The 19,585-nt window shown below is 37.7% G+C and overlaps 1 protein-coding gene and 1 long non-coding RNA gene across 5 annotated transcripts in view; one reads left to right on the top strand and one right to left on the bottom strand.

Annotated features, from left to right (window-relative positions):
- Positions 1–1,663: 1,663 nt before the first annotated feature.
- Positions 1,664–11,253, bottom strand: CA1 (carbonic anhydrase 1). Its single transcript, XM_054816335.1, has 7 exons — positions 10,063–11,253; positions 9,651–9,848; positions 8,367–8,485; positions 6,358–6,453; positions 5,408–5,468; positions 4,285–4,442; positions 1,664–3,116 (listed from the first exon to the last, which is right to left on the bottom strand). The coding sequence occupies exons 1-7, from the start codon at positions 10,097–10,099 to the stop codon at positions 3,006–3,008; spliced, it is 780 nt and encodes a 259-aa protein (XP_054672310.1). The 5' UTR covers positions 10,100–11,253; the 3' UTR covers positions 1,664–3,005.
- The window catches only part of LOC129202794 (uncharacterized), a 24,019-nt gene continuing 12,807 nt past the window's right edge, over positions 8,374–19,585 (top strand). For 2 of the 4 annotated variants that reach the window (XR_008575831.1, XR_008575832.1), the window contains exons 1-4: positions 8,374–8,506; positions 9,208–9,275; positions 11,252–11,396; positions 13,270–18,668. This is a non-coding gene — a long non-coding RNA (uncharacterized LOC129202794). The remainder of the gene's footprint in view (positions 8,507–9,207; positions 9,276–11,251; positions 11,397–13,269; positions 18,669–19,585) is intronic. The other 2 variants (XR_008575833.1, XR_008575834.1) reach the window with 2 other exon arrangements.

Genomic DNA, 19,585 nt, shown 5'->3' with positions numbered 1-19,585 from the left:
ACAGATACCAATATTTTTCTGTATGGATAAAATACTGAGCAGCAAATGAGAAAACAATTCATTCTGATAAAAGGCAGAAATGGTATTCTTAAAATAAGAAACTATTTTTTTTCTGTGTAATTTCCTCTAGTCTTTGGCATTGAGAAACCACCAATTCAAACTCCTGCCCTGGGTAATTTTCCTTTCCATCTCTTTTATATTGCCAGTAAATACCATTAGATGTCAATATAGTGATAGCTTTATGTCCTAAAATAAAATTCTGTTTGTATTTTGCTCTCTTTCTTTGCTATAAAGATAAGAGATCTCTCCTCCACTGGTAGTCAAAGTCTAGAGATACTATGAAATGACCTTGCCTTTCCTTGATCAAGTCAACAACATTGCCTTTGTCTTACCATTTTCTAGATCATGAATTGCTTATTCATTTTCTTCATTGTCATAATCAGGTCCATTTGATTTTCAGTTTTTCCTACTTAATATTTTCACTTGTATTTTATTAAAATGATTTTCCAAAGGAGTTACACAAAAAGAAGCAGGGTGAAGTCATTTATGTTGGAGACGAACTTGAGACAAACCAGTAGATCCAGCTGCCCACTTCTTGTCAGCCGTGTGCACACATGCAGAGGTCTCCAAATGATTGAACCCACAGCTCTACAACTCAGGCCCACTCTAAATCTGAGAAATTACAAGATATAGCTCAGGACGCTGGTTAGCTTTTTTAAGAGACTCTGAATGACAGAGCTTTGTACAGGAAGCTGTTGTTCTGCCTAACAGATTTGTTCCCATTTCCCAATTGTGTGCCTGTTGTGATCTCTTTGTGAAGTTTAATATTTTTTTTGCCGTCAGAAGGAAGATGCCTCCTCTGAAATGAATTGAAGTGATATAGCTGTGTCTCTGTTCTCACTTTTCCCACAGGCACCATCAGATTTTTTTCTAGAGAACTGAGAAGAGGGAAAATTATTATCTTCCTGGTCACGGCAGTTAAAGGGATGATGCAGTTGTTGCACTAAGGCAGAGACAAGTGTTGCGGTTTCATTAAGAAGGTATCAATTACCTGAGGGAATTATTGGCCTCTTTGTAATTCTTTTTGTAAGTTTATGAACAGAAAGAGGCATTTTACTAGCTTTCCTTAATAAGGTAATAGGAATAGGTGTTGCTGATGAGGACAGCAGGAATATCTGACTGAATGTTGACTTGTCTGCTTTTTAATTATCACCAAAGTGGAAATTGCTTTTCAATACTGAGCTCCTCATTCCCATGCCCATGGGTGAGCTCCCATTTTGTTCATGACTCTGCATCAGGGATTGATATTATTAGGAAAAGAAGCTTTTCTGATAAGAGGGAGATTCTTGTTCATAAAGGTGGAGGTCTAAGACTGAGCTGAATTATTACATTTTAGCTGCATGTGCTTATCTGCAGTTTGTGCTCACTCTTCTGCACTTTCAATTAACAATTTTTCCTTTAGCTTCACGCTAGGAGAATAAGATTAAATGACCTCTCCATTTTTTTCAGGTGTAAATTGCTTGTGATATCTCAAAACCTATTTCATACAGAAAGTTAGCCATAAATGTGACACCTGTTTTGGAATGGAATAAAGAAAGGTCTTGGAATGATTTTATTGTGTTTCTTACAAATGCATTGTATCAAATTAAGTGAGAGTTCTGACTTCTGTCATCGTGCTTTACAGGCTAATGGCACAAGGCAGCAAGGGTACACAATCCAACCAGGTACTATATAATTTGATTGAGGCAAGTAATTAGTTATTCATTTCGTATGTTCTGGTATGATGATTGTTGCCACTACATTATGGTGGCGAGTCACAGATCAAGGCTTTATTGATCCAGTTGTTGGACCTAGGTGGACCTAGGAGTATGTCCCACTGACTGCACCTGACTGCAGCAGAGGTGGTATTTTGCACTTAAAGCAATTCAGCTTTTGAATATGTTTGGAACATGGATTTGAAATTTTTCTGTACTTTATAGAGGAAGTGTGAGGAACTATAAATGTTTACAGCACTGCTTTTACTGTATAGTCAAAGGCATGCAAATGTTATAGAAGAAACTATATCTGTAGCAACATGTGCTGCAAAACCGATAATAGTCACCTGTGTAATTCAATGAAGGTACTTTGTCATTTCAGTCAAATAACATTTAAGTTACATAATGAGGTCAACTGGAAATCTCATTTCTGTTCTAATGCTTTATGTTGTTCCTTGTAGAGTGACTTTATCTTCTTCAGACCTTTGCCACTGCTGGCTATTAAATCCGTTGTCACTGCTGGAGCCATTTGCAAAGCTGAGTACTGCTCTGCCCAAGAAACTGGTGCTGTAAGTGTGTCACTTAAATGTACAGCCAGACCAAGGTGCTTTATTTTTCCATGGGCATATGTCTAATAATTCTTTATTAGAACTGCAAGTGAAATAAAACAGCAATTATCACAGAAATTGGTTTAAAACACTGATAGCATAGCACTTTCATTTCAAAGAGCTTCCTTTATTAATTTAATTCTAATCAGGTGTATATCAGCTAAACTAGAAAAAGAAATCATTGTTATTAGCCAAATCAACAATAACCCATTAGTAATTGCCATTAGCAGTAGCAATTTCATTGCAAAAACCAACAGACATCTCATACTGTAGCATAAACTCTCCTTATGGGAAGCTGAGTACTGACTAATTTCACTCTGAATTGCTTCTTATCACCACTGTTTATTTAGTACATCAGAAGGAATGTGAAGATTCATTAAAAATTTTTAAGTACATTTCACTGTTAAAATTCATGCATTAAAACAGATTAGTTGCCTACCACAAAAAGAATATAGATTAATTCCAGTAAAAGCACCAGCCGAATGCCATAGAGAATAACAACAGCTTCTGGCAGGACAGGGATATTGCAGCTAAGAACACAGGCATGTTCTCATATTTTTGGTACATTTTTCCATAGTCTTTGTTTGGATGTATTGCTCTTGATGAGCAGACCATGCTCCAGATTTGCTTTGGTTGTCTGGAATTAGTCTCTGACCACTCTGCCTTTCAGCAGTTGGGGTTGCCGGTAATTGCTCAGTATGGGACAAGGTGCTTCCCCTTCAGCAGAAGACAGGATTGTGCGGAATCGAGCCAGCTAAATGGGGTGAGGAAGGAAGAGATATATTTAGCTTTTCACTTTTATATTGCATGTCATTGAGAAATAGTTATACTTCTCCTCTAACTTTCTATTTTTTAAAGAAATTAAGCTTCATAATATTGAATTAATCCAGTGGTGAGTCAGGATTTATGCTGCCACAGAAGTACTGGAATGAACAACCGTCTTTGAATATCCTATTCACCCTTATATCCAACTATCATAGAAACTTTCAGACACTGCTGGTACCATTGTGTTGTCACCTGTGTAAAAAACCTGAGGTTTGATAAATTAAAAATCTCACCAATTGTGAAAGTAAATACAATGCTGTAGAACTAATTTAACTTTGTTGAAACATTGCTTTTTATGTCAACCTATTTGTATTTAATTTCTGTCCCTTATCCATTGAATAGCCAGTTAATTACACCTTGAACAAATATTAAGGATCTTCATAATACCAAATTTATTTCTTATTTTCAAAGATTCAAAGTAGCCTTACCTGGAAAGATATTAATTCAAACACCTTTGGAAGGACAGGTGGCAATAATTTAACTGCATAAGACAGTTTCATAAGAGTTTAGAACAGAAAGAATACTTACCTCAATAAGGCCAGTGAGGGACATTTAGCTTGTCCTACAGACATTATTAGGAAATAATGCAATAATAAAGCAGTTGGTACAGCTCCTAACCACTCCATGATAGCACTGAATGGAGAACTATTCTCTGGCTATTTGATCTTGTGGCACATTACAAAACTTCCTGCTCAGGCAGGTCTTTGGCTGAGATTTGATGAGAATACGAATTTCTTTTGGGGAGTCTTGTAGGAATGAAGATGTCAGCCTTCTGCCTGACTGCTGCTTTGGGAGGCACAGCATTGCAAAGAAGTTTAAATAAGCAAATCACCTTTCCTGAAGGAATGGCAGCAACTCCACCAATCTGAAGTCATCTTATCTCAATTCCCACAAGGCTTTGTAAGATGTGAGTAGCCTAACTCAGCTGAGGCAGAATCGTAAGTGTTTATTAAGAGCAATAATTTGTGTAAAGGTAGTACTCATTTTACGGTAAAAATGGGACAAATAAGCCTAATAAAATGCAGCAATACAATGTAAAGTGATAATGTCCCTGAAGCTAAAAGATAAGAAGGCTCTTGTTCCTTGTCATACCGTACCTGCTCTGAGCTGATAGTAATTGGCTCTTTAAGGATAATCCAGATGACACTCTCATGGAGGGAAGGATGAGCCAGAGAGCCGTTGTAGGTCCAGTAATCCATGGATTTAGGCAGTAGGCTTGAAGGATCAAAATCAGAAAAAGGAGCTTGCTTACCCTGTGGAAGATATGCTGGGCTAATGAAACCCATGAGTAAGGTAGGATTTACATCTCAGGCTACAAGGGAGTGTGTTCCTAAATCAGAGGAGGTAATTTGAAGAGATTAGTGTTTTCTCATAGGTGAGCTGCTCGCCCTGGTGTTGACACTGAGATACATCTAGGCTGGCACCATTGACCATGAGCAGTGTTACTCAAAAAACCCCAAACAAAAACCAACTTCCCCCCCAAATGGTATCAGATGCCAAAGAATTCAATTGTCACTCACTGAAGGGTTGTGTTTGGTTTTGGGTTTTTTTTATACTGAACTCTGTGTTCCTGAACAAGCAAAACACTTCAGTGTGTAATTAATTTTCAGCTGTCTGTTGAGGCTAAAGGGAGGATTCACACATGTTGATAATGTTTGCAAGTTCAGGGTGAAAGCGTACATTCCTTTTTAAAATCCTGTGGGAGATGCTGTATTGTATTTTTAACATGCTCCACTAAAATTCAGATGTTCAGATTCTCTCTCTGCTTATCTTGTGTCTTTATGAGATGCTTAGTGGGAATAGTCACTGCTTTACAAGACAGCTTAAGAAAAGTACAGTTCTAGTGTTATCTCTTTTCCCTTTTTTCCCCTCCTTTAATAAAGTTATTGTGAAGCTGTGCTGGTGATGGACATCAGGGGTAATTTAAAATAGTCAGACAGATGCACGGAAGCGTAGGATTAGGTGGGAATCAGGAACTGTGTACTCTTACTTTTACACAAAAAGCCCATAGCTATCTACAGGGTGGAGCCCCAACAATACAAAATATTTTATGGGATCCCATAAAATCATGTCCAGGATCATACGTTCAGCTCCCACAGTTGTTCAACAGCCTCCTTCAGCTGAACCCCTGCATTACTCTAAAGTCAGATGAGAGACTGCGTAGATTTTAATTTAACTACTCTGTATATTATCATGATCAGGCTGTCATGGTGTTTCCCTTAGTCTTTACTGAATCCAAGGCCTTCAAGACACTTTTCAGGTTTTCATTGAATAAGCCAAGCTGTAAATAATAAAAAAAAAATACTTAAAATTCCTAAATAAGTAACAATAGTTTTATTCTAACAGAATCAAGAATAAGAATATGCTTTATAAATGTTGCTTAGTTTAGCTTTGCAAACCCACTATGAATGAGACAAAATTGAGAACTTCTGAGGAAATAACAGGAAATTTTGCTTCTGTTGTTGCAGACTAATGCAAAAAGTAGTGTGAAAATAATCTGTGTTTCAGAAGTATACAATTGCTTTGATCATATGTGCTTATCCTTGAAATTTGCTTTGAAAGCATTCAGAGAGATGGTTTTGCTGGTATCCTTTTTGCAATGTGAACTATGAGTAATTATATTTTAGCAGCATATAATAATATATAATATTATTTTATGATATTTTCTTAATATAACAAAGTCCTTAATAATAAGGAATTCTTTCTCCTGCCTCAGTTGGTTTTTGAAAGGCTAAATATGTCATGTGCATGGATTCAAGATTTCTTGGAGTTCTGATTTAGAATTTTCTTTTCTGATTGATAGACAGTAATAGCATACACGATTCAAGCTGCCTTTCTGTGAAAGTTCACATTGCTGTAAATGGAGAGGAAAGCCAACACAAAAGGTACGAGCATTGCCTGTTAAAACAGTGGATAAAACACCACAAGCTCACTAGTGCCCGTGCTTTAAAGTATAGCTCTTCTCGAAGGCTCTGTGGATAAAATGGGGATTTGGGTAAAACAGCCATGTAGAAGCACAGGCAAAGTTGGCAATATGGGCTAAATCAGGATAAGAGAGAGTCACCTCCACCGATTTAATACAAAGTTTTTCCTAGTCCTCATCACTGACTGCAGTTTTGATAAGGAAAGGGAAGAGAGACGCACGTGTTTTCAGTATGTCAGTAACTGACCTTCAGGAAAACAGTGACAATCGCCAAGCCATCCGGCTTGTCAAGAGCCTCAGCTCCATTCGAATACTTGTCCGCATTCCAGTGAACAAGATGAAGCTAAAAAGCAATTGACAGGATCATTTTTGCTGGTTGTATTACAAAGAAATTCTGCAATTAGAGTAAAATAGCTAGAAACACCACTCTGCGCTCTTAGGGTTTGACCATGAAACTGAGAACGTTTTTGTGAACTCCTGCTGACTTACGGTGTTCTGCTGAATTGCCCTGGCACTGTCAGGACTCATGCTCAGGCTTTGTCTTGGGGTAGGCAGAACTGCACGTATTCCTGAAAGCAATTTAGGGGTAAGTAAACAGAGATGTGGAAAATCACAACTTACAAGGGACACATATTTTTCTAACCCTACTGCTAACAGTCTCCTGTGCATGCCTGTATTTCCATGTCTTTAAAAATGTACCACATTAAATAGCATTTTGAGAAGTGTAAGCGCTTTATTACACATGGTGCAATATTTATTCACAATAGTCCCATTTATTGCAAAAGATTGATGGTATGGCCATGAACATCATAGTTGTGGATGGTTTATATTCAACATAGATATTTCAACAACCTTTCAGTTTGACAGTATTTGCTTTAATAGAGTTTTGAGGAACTTTTGTTCATCCTAGTATGTTGCTTAACATATCTTGAGCTATTTTTCGTGTGAAATACAAATTTCCAAAAACTTACAGAGCTTGAAAATAATAATAATTTCTTTAAATGCCTTCTCACCTATGAATATGCTTAGCAATTCCTTAGCAACTACGTAACTCTATGGCGATAGTTCAGGATTATTTCTATAATGTTTCAGCAACATGGTCACAGAAAATATCAAAACTATTTAAAATAGGAGATTCTAAAATATAGAGACAGAATATGGAAATTACCATATAATGCACATAATTTTAAAATTCTGATGTAAATCAGATTTTTTAAAAATTCCTGGTATTTTTAAAGCTGAACTGCTGTCTTTTCAACTTCACATCTTTACTGTTTCCACATATTTTAAACTATTGATTCAAAGCAAACTAATAAACACTTAATCATGTGCTGCTTAAACACAGTTTAAGTGCACTATCTTTTTACGGCAGAAAGCAATTCTAAAGGGACACCCCTTTCTTATCTTGGTGGTATCAAATGAGATAGCTTTAGTATTCTCAACAGCAGAAAATTTCCTATTAGGAACAGTCTTTTGGCTGTGTGTTCCTAATGCCCAAATTTAAAATGTATAATCCATCTCATTAGATTGTCATGTTGTAATGTTTGCAAAATCCAAAAAGCTGCCAAAGATAACATTACATGGATTGAACATGAATTGTTTTTTGGCATGTTGATGACTATTAGCAGGGCACTAAGACACTGGAAAACAAATAAAATCTGTTACTTTAGAGGTGGTTTTTAATTTTTGTAAAATGGACCTTACTTCATTATCTGAAGACATTTAGCGTACATGACAGCTGCTGGGGCCCTTGCTAGATAACTTTTTTACCTCTTTCTCTTCATTAATTTCTTCTGGGTTTCCTTCTTATTTGCTGTTCTTGAACAGCCAGAAAAAAACCCCACCTTACAGTGATCAGCATGCTTGTACCTGTGAGGAGCTTCAGCTACAATTGTAATGGGGCATTGGGTGAGCAGACTCTAAAAAGCATCTGATTTAGTTTTAAGATGAATATACTTGTACAGCTTAACTTATTAACATTTAGCAGACATTACCTATTTTTGTACCTTCCCCTTTCAGCCCTATTTTGTTATTTAAATATGGATTTAGATTATCTAAATTTAGATTAATAAGTACTGACCACAAAACCCATTTGCTCTTGCAAAGTCAACTTCACACAGGCAGAGATGGGATTATCGCTTTTGCAAAATAAAATAACTACCAAAGTTATCTACGTATGCATTTTTTTTTCCTAGGGATGATGTATGTGACCAGACTTTGAAAAGATGACTTTGACTTTTCTTTCATTGACTCTACCTCTGAGGCATATTTCGTTCCATCCACTGTGTGCTCTGAGCCTCGCTCATCGGTTTGGCCCCAATGGAAATGAAACTGCCGCAATCTATACGTTCCAGTGAGAGGTCCACCGGTCAGCACTGCAAAATGCATGAAATAAGGTAAAAATATCAATCAATAAAGTCTTCCTGACAGCCAAGTTATAGATTTCAAAGATTTTATAACGTTCAAGCAGTTTTCTCCATGTTAACATGTTTTCATATTAGATAATTTTTAAACATTTGGAGAGAAAAACTCCCAACAACAGTTTGTGCAGTTAAGCTAAAGTTATTGAAGGTTTTAATTCTAGGTATGTATATGGGTGCATTGGTTATAGTAAACCTGCATGTCTCCCTGATACAGTTCCAAAATTCAGGTGAAATATATATGTGAATACACCTTCTACTCCAGAGAGAAAACAAAAGGAAAAGTAATGCAGAAATCCAGCCAGAAACAGTAACTGGATTTTAATAACTGCAGAAGAAACAGTCCTACCTCATGGAATTCACTTCCCACTAAAATTTGTATTATTAATGACAGTATTTTAAAGGTGTCTTTCTTCACAGAAGTAACAGTTATAGGTACTTGATGTTTTCTGAATTTAGATTATGAGATGCCACAGGTGTACTTGGATGTTATTGACACTGTTTATTGGTCATTACCATCAATTGCTTGCTTGCAAGCACATAAATATGTATTGATTACCAGTGTGGTGACAGGCACCTGTAATTGTGCATGATGCTTAGAAATACGTGCCTGGAGTTCTTGCAGCATCTGTAATACTACACATCAGCACAAAGAAATCTCCTCCTTTGCTATCAAGGTAATAAGACTCTCTGAGGAGGAACCTAGTCCCGAGTGATTCCATATGGAGTTATACTGCCACTTTACGTAAGTATAAATCTCCCACCCCATGTTGATTAAAAAAAACCCACAACAAAACCCCAGCACAATTGAGTAACTGTATTTAGAAACTCTCTCCTACCTTCCCCTCCCCAAATCAGTGATTATCCTGAAGGTTTCCTACTGGGAAATTACCATTAGCACAAGAACACTTGCCAACAAGTCCTAATTTTAAAGAACATAATTTGGATCTTCTGTGATGCTTAAAGGGTGTCACCAACTAGTATAACAAAATTAGCAAGCAACCCTATAAAAATACTCTTGAAAGGCAACTAGTCTTGTTTTCTACATAAATTAGAGAAGAAGAGAATAGAGAAGAAAAGAGTCTTACGTCCCCCCTCTCCAGATCCCCTTTTTACTAACCTGATTGATTGTCCTTATCCTCAAAATTCACATGGAATGAATGTCCAACATTGACAATCTCTTTGCATGTAGAGGGTTTCCAAGTTATCTGGAGAAGCCCCAGAGATGCATCTTTTTTGACTTCCTTGGTTTTAATATCAATAGGAGACTGACGGTCTCCGTTGGCAATAGGGTATAACTTGTGCCAATGGTCAGGTCCTAGGCAAAGCAAACAAATTTTTGAAGTTTTCTACTTCAAATTCTGTATCAATACTGAATTCCTGACACTTTCCCTTGGAATCATTTGTATACATAATACAGATACTCGATATGTTAAGAATCCATGTAATTCTGAAGAATTTTTATAAGAAAAAGAAAGAAATATTAAATACGTTATAAATAAATCTGATTTTCTATTAAAGATAGCTTTTACCAATGTTGCCTTGATAACTCCAGTTCAAACTTGCCATTTTTTTCTCCTTGCAAGGCAGTCGTCTTCAAAAAGAAACTACTGGTACTGATGAAAGCTGTTAAGTTCTCTGATTTGATTTTCTTCTGAATTTCTAACTTACATCTGGGCTTTTATATGCCTGCTTAAACAGTAAAGACAGTAATATTTTCTAAGCAACCTTTATTGATTTCATATGATTTCAGAATGGCATGAGAAACTGTGATAAGAGAAAGGATTGCAATAAGGAAACAGTGTGGTTTGCAATCGGTTTACTTTTAGATTCAGTACATATATTAAGATACATATGAGTTAGATGCCAAATTAAAATATACATCATTCTAACTGTTCAAATGTTGTCCAAAGACCTTTACACTAAATCTTCAGAATCCCAAGTATAATTATGGTATAAAAGTGCAGACTACACAGAAAGCAATGGACGCTTGGCGTTTTTGAAAATCCATGTCAATGATTTATGACAATGAGTAGATTTTAGAACGTTAATTTTGACATTCACTAAAAAATAGACAATCTCAGTAGCTTTTGGTGGTGGAAAAGAAATAACAGTATCAATGTGAAACAAGATGGTCAATATATTCTTAAATATTACATTAATATGACTAGCAATGCTCTCATTAATAAAAAAAAGGAAGTCCAAAGCCTACTAAGTCCTACCAGTTTCAGAAGTTTTGGGAATGGTCTCAAGCCATTTTGGTACTGCTGGGAATTGTAAAGGCAATCTTCTTGGGGACTGATACCTGATTAAGTGCTTGATTGAAGTCCAACTTCCAAAGTTTTCTCCTGAAGCAGGTCCTATCTTGTAGTTCAAGAATATTTACACACAATCACCTCTTTCTTCAGTAGTAAGATACCATGATCTGACACTCTGTTTTAAAGCTAAGTTCAACTAATACATACAGGATTTTTTCCTGGCTTAAACTCTGTCTCATACATGCTTAAAAGCAGGATTGTATTTTTAGGATCATATGGTTGACAAGTACTGCAGCGTAGTTAAATAGTTGTGATATTATCTATATTTGTAACCATTTGAACTGAGCGCATGGCATAATTATTTCTATATAAAATAGGGTTTACCATAGACTATGTAAGCATTGCCTTGTCATCCTAAGTTGCAGAAATGGAACCTGTTGACATTTTTCTGTTTTTCTTACAGACTATTCTCAGTAATAGGAAACTACTGATATCTGCCTTTGCAGATGTCCACAGCTGACGTCAGGAACTTCAGATACTATTGTGCAAGTAATGTTAAAACCTGTAAAACTTGTGGCATGGATGCCTAGGAATATATCAGCTTTTAGGTGAGTCTCAGTTATAGGGGGATTGCAATTTTCTGTTAAATTTTTGTTGTTGAGCAGGAATTATGTTTTATCAGAATGGAAAATGTTACCACCGCAAACTTCTCCTGAAAGAGACAGTTTCACCTCACCAATTTCCTACCCAGGTTACTAAGATGGTATCAGTGTTTCACTACGTCATTAAATTGCTGTTTGGAGGGTGCACAACTTACGGTCCTTGGGGAACCTTGCTATACAAACTATGTGAGAAACGAAGATAGCAAAACTAATAGATCAGCTGGAAATATTAGGTATGCTGGACTTGGCCAGGTTTTAACTTGTAGTTCTCCAGCAGAGAGTCTGAAGACCTCAGTAACCAGCCTTGCGTCAAGCCTTCAACACCCTGTTGGGGCGAGGAAGGCCTGCCGCTGCCTTGGCTGCTATGGTCTGGAATGGCCGTGATAAATTACCGCCCTGTTTAGCACTGAAACACACTCAGGGTTGATGTCAATAAGTTTTGAGACTTTGGAAACCAAACCTGACACCAGACGCTAAAAAGCTTCAGCCCACAGCTCTGGAGAACTGAGCTGTAAGGCAGGCAGCCCAGGAGCCCCGAAAAAGCCACCTTCACCCCGGGCACTCACAACTTGTAGCCTCTCTCCTGCTGCAGGAGAAGATTTGGGGTTTGAGTCCAAGTTACAAGGTTATTAGTGACATGTAAGCCTCCCAGCTTCCTGCCTGTCCTCTAGGCTAGTTAGGTGTCCTGGAGGGACAGATAAACCTGGTAAATCGGGGCAAAGATAGTAATATTTTTCATTTTGAGAATCAGAACGCTTTTGAATGTATTTTGGGGGGATTTAGCAGCCATCAGTAAAATTTATAAATTCTTTAAAGAACTGTTTTGAAACAGAATGTGTTTCCTGCAGAACAGAAATCCTGACTTTTGACCAGATCTGATGTCAATCATCACCGTTCCTTTAGAATAATGTAGGATAAGTACCTTCACTCCTATGAGAGCTACAGCACCAAATTGACTGCAGTTTGTCACACTTACAGCAGGGTGGAAGAGCCAGAGACCCCTCAATTCCTTTTCTGCTATCACTCATCTGTAGATGGTGTTGGTCACTGAGATTTAATTATATAGATAATACCAAAGACCTTCTGTCAGTGGTCAAGAACTACTGGCTGGACCACTGAAAAAACCAAGTGACCAGCTAGGACTAACCCAGAGAGATCTGAAATTGTGTTTGTAGTTCGAATGAAACAGATGATGCGTTCCAACATGATATGGGGACCATACAATATAAAGAAATTCAGTGACAAAGAATACAGAAAAGTGGGGCATGATCATTTTGAATTTTCTAACAAAGAAAGAAATGAAGTTTTAGGAATAACAGCCAAAGAAAATATAAATCTTGCCTTGTTAGACAGATGCAATGGGAATATAATGTGGAAAAATTGCCATAGTATCTTTTGCTTGATCAGATAATCAATGTCAATTTTCTGACTATGAAAAATATTCTTTCTGTGCGAGGTGAGCATGGCAGAGGTTCAGTAAAATGATCTCTTGGAAGAGAAGCCAAGATTTCAGAATTGTGACCTTTTTACTGTCTCATCAGCCAGGCTCTAAAGTAATTCTAGACCTCCGATTTAAATGCAGCAGACTGTGTGTGACTGACATGACAACTGGTTTGCTTCTTGAAACCCAACACAACTGGCTTATGATTCCTCCCCTTGCACCTTTTTATACCCCACTAAGTGCACTTCAGCTTTTAACTATCGCCCTATCACTGTTGCTAAAATATTTGATTGCTAGCATTTCTTCATTAAAGTCTAAGCTGCTGGTTCTTACAACTTTAAATTAAAACCTGTCAAAAACTTTATTTTTTTCCTGCAGGAATGTAGAGAATAAGGTTAATGTTACGGAAGAGCTCTTGAGCTCACGAAGAGCTCATGAACTAGGATTCAAAGGAGAAGAATCCAGTATTTCTTTGAATAGACTTACCACTTTTTTTAATTCCTGAAGTTACAATGTGGCTGTACCATCAGCCTTTCTCCAGATGACAAAGAAATTAGGTTTGACTTTAAACAAAGTCCCAGGAAGTAAGATGATGCAACTTAGGAAGGGTGGCTGATATCTCACTGCTTGTTGCACAGCACTTGCCATTTGGGCAACTTCTTTCAGTTCCCTCTTCTACTTGACCAAAAATATTTCAAGGCTTTTTACAACAACTTCATGCTAGGAGGAAAGACTTCTGAACTCAAAGAGAACTGAACTTATTTCCAAAATAAAAGCTTTTTGCATACTGCAACAGGGATTGAAGTAAATGATCCATAAATGCGAGTTAAAATACTATGATTTGAAGCATTTTATAATTATTTTTGTGGCTCTCGTGCATTCCTCCAGAGTATTTGTAGTCCAGATGTTGTCACATTATACTAATGCATCAGAAATATGGGACTAAATTGCTGAAACGGCAACCACAATAAATGTCCCAGCAGCACAGAGAGCATAGGAAGGCTGAGGATCAGGGATGGTAACGAGCTTCTTCAAACACAAGCCTGTATGCCATCAACCACTGATTATTGCCTCCACATTTTAGGCTATCCACACTCCGCAGGGAAAGTGTTAGCACCTTTCCAGGAAACTGGGATTAAAGAAACGTGATATCCTTGGCAAAACCTTCACAGTATAAATAGAAGTGGATCCCAGGCTTTTCAGATGATTGTGGACAAAGTTTTAATGTCTAAAGCCCTGAGCCTGCAAACCACTATAGATGTGTCTAACTTTATGCATAGCAGGACACCTGTTGACCTTATTTGTGAGTAGGAAATTAAAACTGAACATAGTATAGGAATTAATGGAAAATAATCTTGTTTTAAGCACACTGGCCAGAAAAAACAGAAAACTTTTCTGAAAAACATTAGATTACAAGAATGTTCAAAGGATTTTTTTTCATTTTTTAAGTGTCAAATGCTACATCTTGATAGTGAACTTATTTGTGAAAAAAAAAAACCCTACAAACAGTTTTAAAAATATTTCACTAGCTCTCCTAGTGATCTTTTTTAATGTTTACCGAGAATCAAGATAATGTTATTTGTAATGCTCTGGTCAAAATTAAATAAGCTGTATTAGATAATCTTCCCTTACAGCTATTGTAAATACACCAGTGGGAGGAAAGTTGCAAAGTTATGAAAGTTTTGGAGTGAAGTAGAAGGAGGGCACTTCCAAGCCATCAGGTGTCGCTTGATCTGAGGAAGCAAAGTAACGCATAGGGTGGAAGAGATAAGGATAGCCTTAAAAATAAAGTAAGACGTAGTAAATATTGGCCTGTGGCATAAAGGCAGGAGATAATAGGACCCCAATAGTTGTTAAAGAGCTGTTGTCTCATATTACCTCGTGCCTGCTTCCTGCACCGGGCTTTGCTAATGGGAGAGATACAGCTCAGTTTGTCCATGCATGGCTGGTTATTGTGGGTAGGATCAAACCTGGCCCCTCTTTGTGAGGGGAAAAATGTCAGCTTAACTGAGGAGTTTTATCTGCTATGGGATATATCTTTTTAATGCTAACCGAGCATTTAATTTCAAGTGATGAAAGATAATACATCTCTATTTGCAGACAGACTTATAAAATATAAAACTATCTGTCCTATAACTCCCTGTCCCAGTTATGAGGACACCCGAAGTCTGAAGCAAGGAAAAAAGGTTATGTCCAAATAATGAAGTATCCATCATCTTTCCTTTTTACCAGGTGTTCCATGAGCCTATGTAGTGCATATTTTCTAGCAAATACCAACAAAACATTATGAATGTCATTATGTACCTCATATTCAGGGAATATATTGAATTTGACTTAATACGTTTAAATACTGGAACAGATTTGTATGGGGAAAAAAAACCAAAATCAACCTCATATGGTGGACATGACATGGTAATAAATAGACTTTTTATTATTTGCAGTTTTACTGATACAAGATTAAACAATCTATAGCAGAAATGATGGGGTAGTTCTATGGGGTTTATTTTCCTTTCAATTCTCTACCTTACTATGAAAGAAGCATATATAGCTGCAACAAACTTAATCTGGTTTATAGATATAACATATGAAAGACAGACTGCTGTGATGGTAAGTTTTACTTGCCCTGCGTGAGGGGTTTTTAGCCCTTTATTTCCACATGCTTAAACATTTACCAGCAAAGATACAAAAAATCAAAGCCTACTGAAAGCAACCTTGCTCTTCTTGGTTAACTTTCATCTTGAAAAGAATCCACAGACCCCAGGACTTGGGAGCAGAAGCTGAAAATCACATTTCTGTGCCATGAGACTGCTGAAAATTGTTACCTCTGTGATACATTTTCAGGATTTGGACCCTTTAGTTGGAGCTGCTGATCAGTTTGAATATAGCTTTGCCAAGTACTACTGCTATTGCTTGGGAACAAATTTGAGATGTATGGATGGAGCAGATGTTTGTCCAAGGTAACCAAACGTTCAAATTTTGGAGTTCTGCACCAAAGAGTATGTAATTAATTACTTCAGTGGTCGGTGAAAACACCTATATTCTGGAAGTTGCATTAGGCATAACTGAATCTCATGATTTCATACAAAATCGACTGACGGATAAATAGCAAAAGAGAAATGCCTTCTTTCAGAGGTATTACTGACTCTGGAAACTGCAGTGGTTTAATCAGAACATCGCTCCTGATGGACAAAAACCGTTTTAAGCAGAATGAGGGAGAGTCACCCCCCTCCTCCTGCCCTGAAGGCTTTCAGCAGGGAGCTGTGCCCTCTGCTGCCTGCTTCAGTGCAGTGAAGAAACACCAGTCAGAAACTCAGCCTGCGTACCTTTGACCTGAAACACGGGTGAAATGCGACAATTCAAAGACGTCTTCTATCATAACTATTTTTAGAGGGTAAGGTTGTTGTCTGAAAGCAAGTTCTGATTTAGGATTTTTGGCAAAATGCTACGGAAAGATTGAATTTGTGTTTTATTGTAAGCTGCATTGGGTGGCTGAGAATGTTTGTTTGCTTGTTTCTAGTCTCCTAAGAGACTAAGCAGTGAAAAAACAGGAGCAACAGAAATTCTGAGAAGTTTCTTTTTCTCTTTTCCGTGACAAAGCATTAAAATTAATGGAAAAAATGAGTAAAAAAGCGCTAACTCTGCTATCAAAACAGCAGTAGCAAAACAAATGGTACATGGCTACTGCAAAGGTTATTGTTCTTTTTATTATTGTTGAACTTTTTTCATCAAATGCTGCTTAAAACTCGATTTGAGGTTTATCTGGCTATATTTCTGGCTCACTGTTCTGACTTCAACTTGCCATCCCGTTTAATTTTCTGTCCACATCGGTGATAGTTACAAAGAATAATTTCTGTGAGCCAGTTAGGGATGCAGTGCTTCTGTCAGAGTTTCTCAACAAAGAGACAGGGAAGAAAATCCTAATTTCAGTATCAGCTGTTTTGCAAAAGTATTTCTCAGCTCCTAAACTGCTGGAAAAACACCTGCACAGGTAACACATGCAAGTTTTGTTACAAATGTAAAATGCACATATGTACCTATGCAAATAAGCATATTTATGTAGCATAGATGTAGTTTCACTGATTTCCATTCTAAAGATATTATTGTGCTAGCAGTGTTCTCTCTTTTCATGCTCCACATTAAACTCCAAAGGCATAGTGTGAGTTGTAGAAGTATCCAAATGCATCCAGCCGCTCAATGGTAGGTGGGCAGCCTGGCTGGTGCACAGTGCGACCTTTCCTTCTTCACCGGGGCGTGTTTGAAACCTACTGCAACTTAACGATTGCAATCTAGCAATCATATTTGTTAAGAAACTGAAGGAGCTTCAGGAATGCCACAGAATTCATGAGTAACCCAGAACCATTAAACCAATTCTGCCACCTACAGACATGCCATTTGGGTATTTGCACTAAAATAACCCCAACTCAGCCCTGCGTAGAGCTCTCACAGAAGTGAAACTATCAGGCATCCCAATTGGGGCATCCCAGCGTGTAAACCAGAAGTACAGGAATGTGATGAAGGATCAAGATTTAATGCAAATTGTACAGAAATTGAGCAAGTTTTTCTGCAAGAAACTGCACATATTCAGTCCATAACCGTCTTCATTACTCAGTTCCACTAAGGTGTAACTGAGCCCCATGATGCTTAATGGGACGAAGAGGAATTAGTTGTTTTTAACAGATAAGTCATGATAACTTTTCTATTTTTAAATGAACAGCAGCTTTCCTAAATTTGTGATAAAACACTGACATGCCTTAAAATGTCAAAAATAGGACCTGCTTGCCCTGTTTCCCCTAGTTTCTGTTGCAGTTTAACCGCATGCCCGATGCTCCCTGTCACCATGAAATCACACTCTGTACTACCTAGTTATCCTACTCCTCTCATAGAGGCAACAAGAAAATAAACTCTGGTGTACTGGCAAAGGATCAGAGAGAACTCTGTGAGTCCCAGGTCAACAGAGCAGACTGCAGGTCTCCTCGCAGTTTAAAAAAAGAAAAATTTTCCAGGCTTTTTCTGTGCAGAGATGGCTTTGAAAACCTGAAACAATGTGAACAGACTGAGATGGAGGAAAGGATCCAGTGAGCTGATCTCAGTGTGACAACAGACAGGAAGCAAGAGTTTTACTGAAGGAAGAGAAGCGCATGATGGCACGCCCGCACGTTCATGCTCTTACCTCTTCAGAGGAAATCCTGAAGAAATCTCTCTGTCCCTTACCATCTCCCTGGCCATTGCCCATCCCATTGCATGTTGACAGAGCAGGGATGTGGGAGACCAAGAAAGAGTCTCCCAGCTATCTCCTCAGCTCTGAAGAACATCTTTACCTGGCAGGACAGATAATAAAAAATCAGAATTACTACTTTTGTGAAGAATTCACATTCTGTGTGTTTCTTTGCAGTTTTCCCCAATTTCACACTTCCCAGTAGCAGCGTCTTAAAAAATGCCTGCTCTTACTCAAAATGACTATACCCTTGTGTTTCTTTAGTGGAAGATTAAAACCACTCTGCTGATCTCAGTAACAGCACTCTTTGACAGCTTTCTAGAGTGACAAGAAAACAGTGCTAAATAAAGATATTTTGGGTTCTGTGTTTTAGAAACTGTACAAGAAATTGTGAAGAGTCTGGGGGGAGGCTGTAAGATGCCAACAGGAAATGGAGGACCTGCAGAAGTATTTGGGATGCAGAAAAAAAAAATCTGAGAGGTGCAGAATAAAACGGGGCCAGACTGGAACTGAAGGCGTGGGAAGATGGAAAGGAAATACATGTGTAGGAGAACCTGGTGGGGTAAGAGTTCTAGCCTGTGGCTCCCTCACTTACACACCTTGAGTGCCTCTAATGCAGATACATAGAACAAGGTTATCTTAGTGCTGCTTGATGTTAGCAATAAAATATTTCTGTCCTTTATAATAATCATTCTGTACTTTGATGGAGATACTAATCCAAGTATCAGAAGGTTGGTCCTTCTTTTTCTCATCTTTGTATTGCTCTCTGCCAAATACAGCAACCACGGAATTTCTGTTCACCATTTTTCTTACAGAAGTAGTGCTCTGGATGTTTTCTTAATTGTCCGTGTGATGCTGTTGTTGCCTTTGCACTAAAACCTGCTGTCCTTGTAGGAAAGTTAACCTTACCTACTCAGAGAATAATAGACTCATTAAGGTTGGAAAAGACCTCTAATCATCAAGTCCGACTATCAACCCAACACGACCATGCCTACTAATGCGAGACTTTGGACTTCAGATATGTTATTTTCCCTTATTGTTTCACTATTAACTTATTGAACATCGGCATACAGTGTACTTGGATGGTTCTTGTACATAAACCCTACACATTTCTTTTACATGGCCAGCCATTCTGGAAGTATATCTATTTCATCCAGAGACCACTAGTTCTGCTATTTCTTTCCAAAATTTGTATCAGTAAGTAAGTGAAATGAAATTTTAGCAACCATTTTAAGAATAAATTTTGCCAGCAGGTCATATGCTAAGTGAAACTAATATATGCCATCTTAATATATGTTCTAAAGCATATGTGAGATATTTTGGGGTTGCTATTTGTGCAGGAGGTTGGACTGGATGACTGCCTGAGGTCCCTTCTAATCTGAGTGTTTTTATGGTTCTGTGACTGAAGTTCTGTCTGGAATGTTCTAAAACATTTCCCTGTCACTGTGAAAAATACTGGAACACTAGATAAGAATTATA

Source organism: Grus americana, chromosome 2, assembly GCF_028858705.1.
Source record: "Grus americana isolate bGruAme1 chromosome 2, bGruAme1.mat, whole genome shotgun sequence".
NCBI lineage: Eukaryota > Metazoa > Chordata > Aves > Gruiformes > Gruidae > Grus > Grus americana.
Note: the sequence above shows the minus strand (reverse complement) of the source record. Positions and strands in the feature narration are given on the sequence as shown.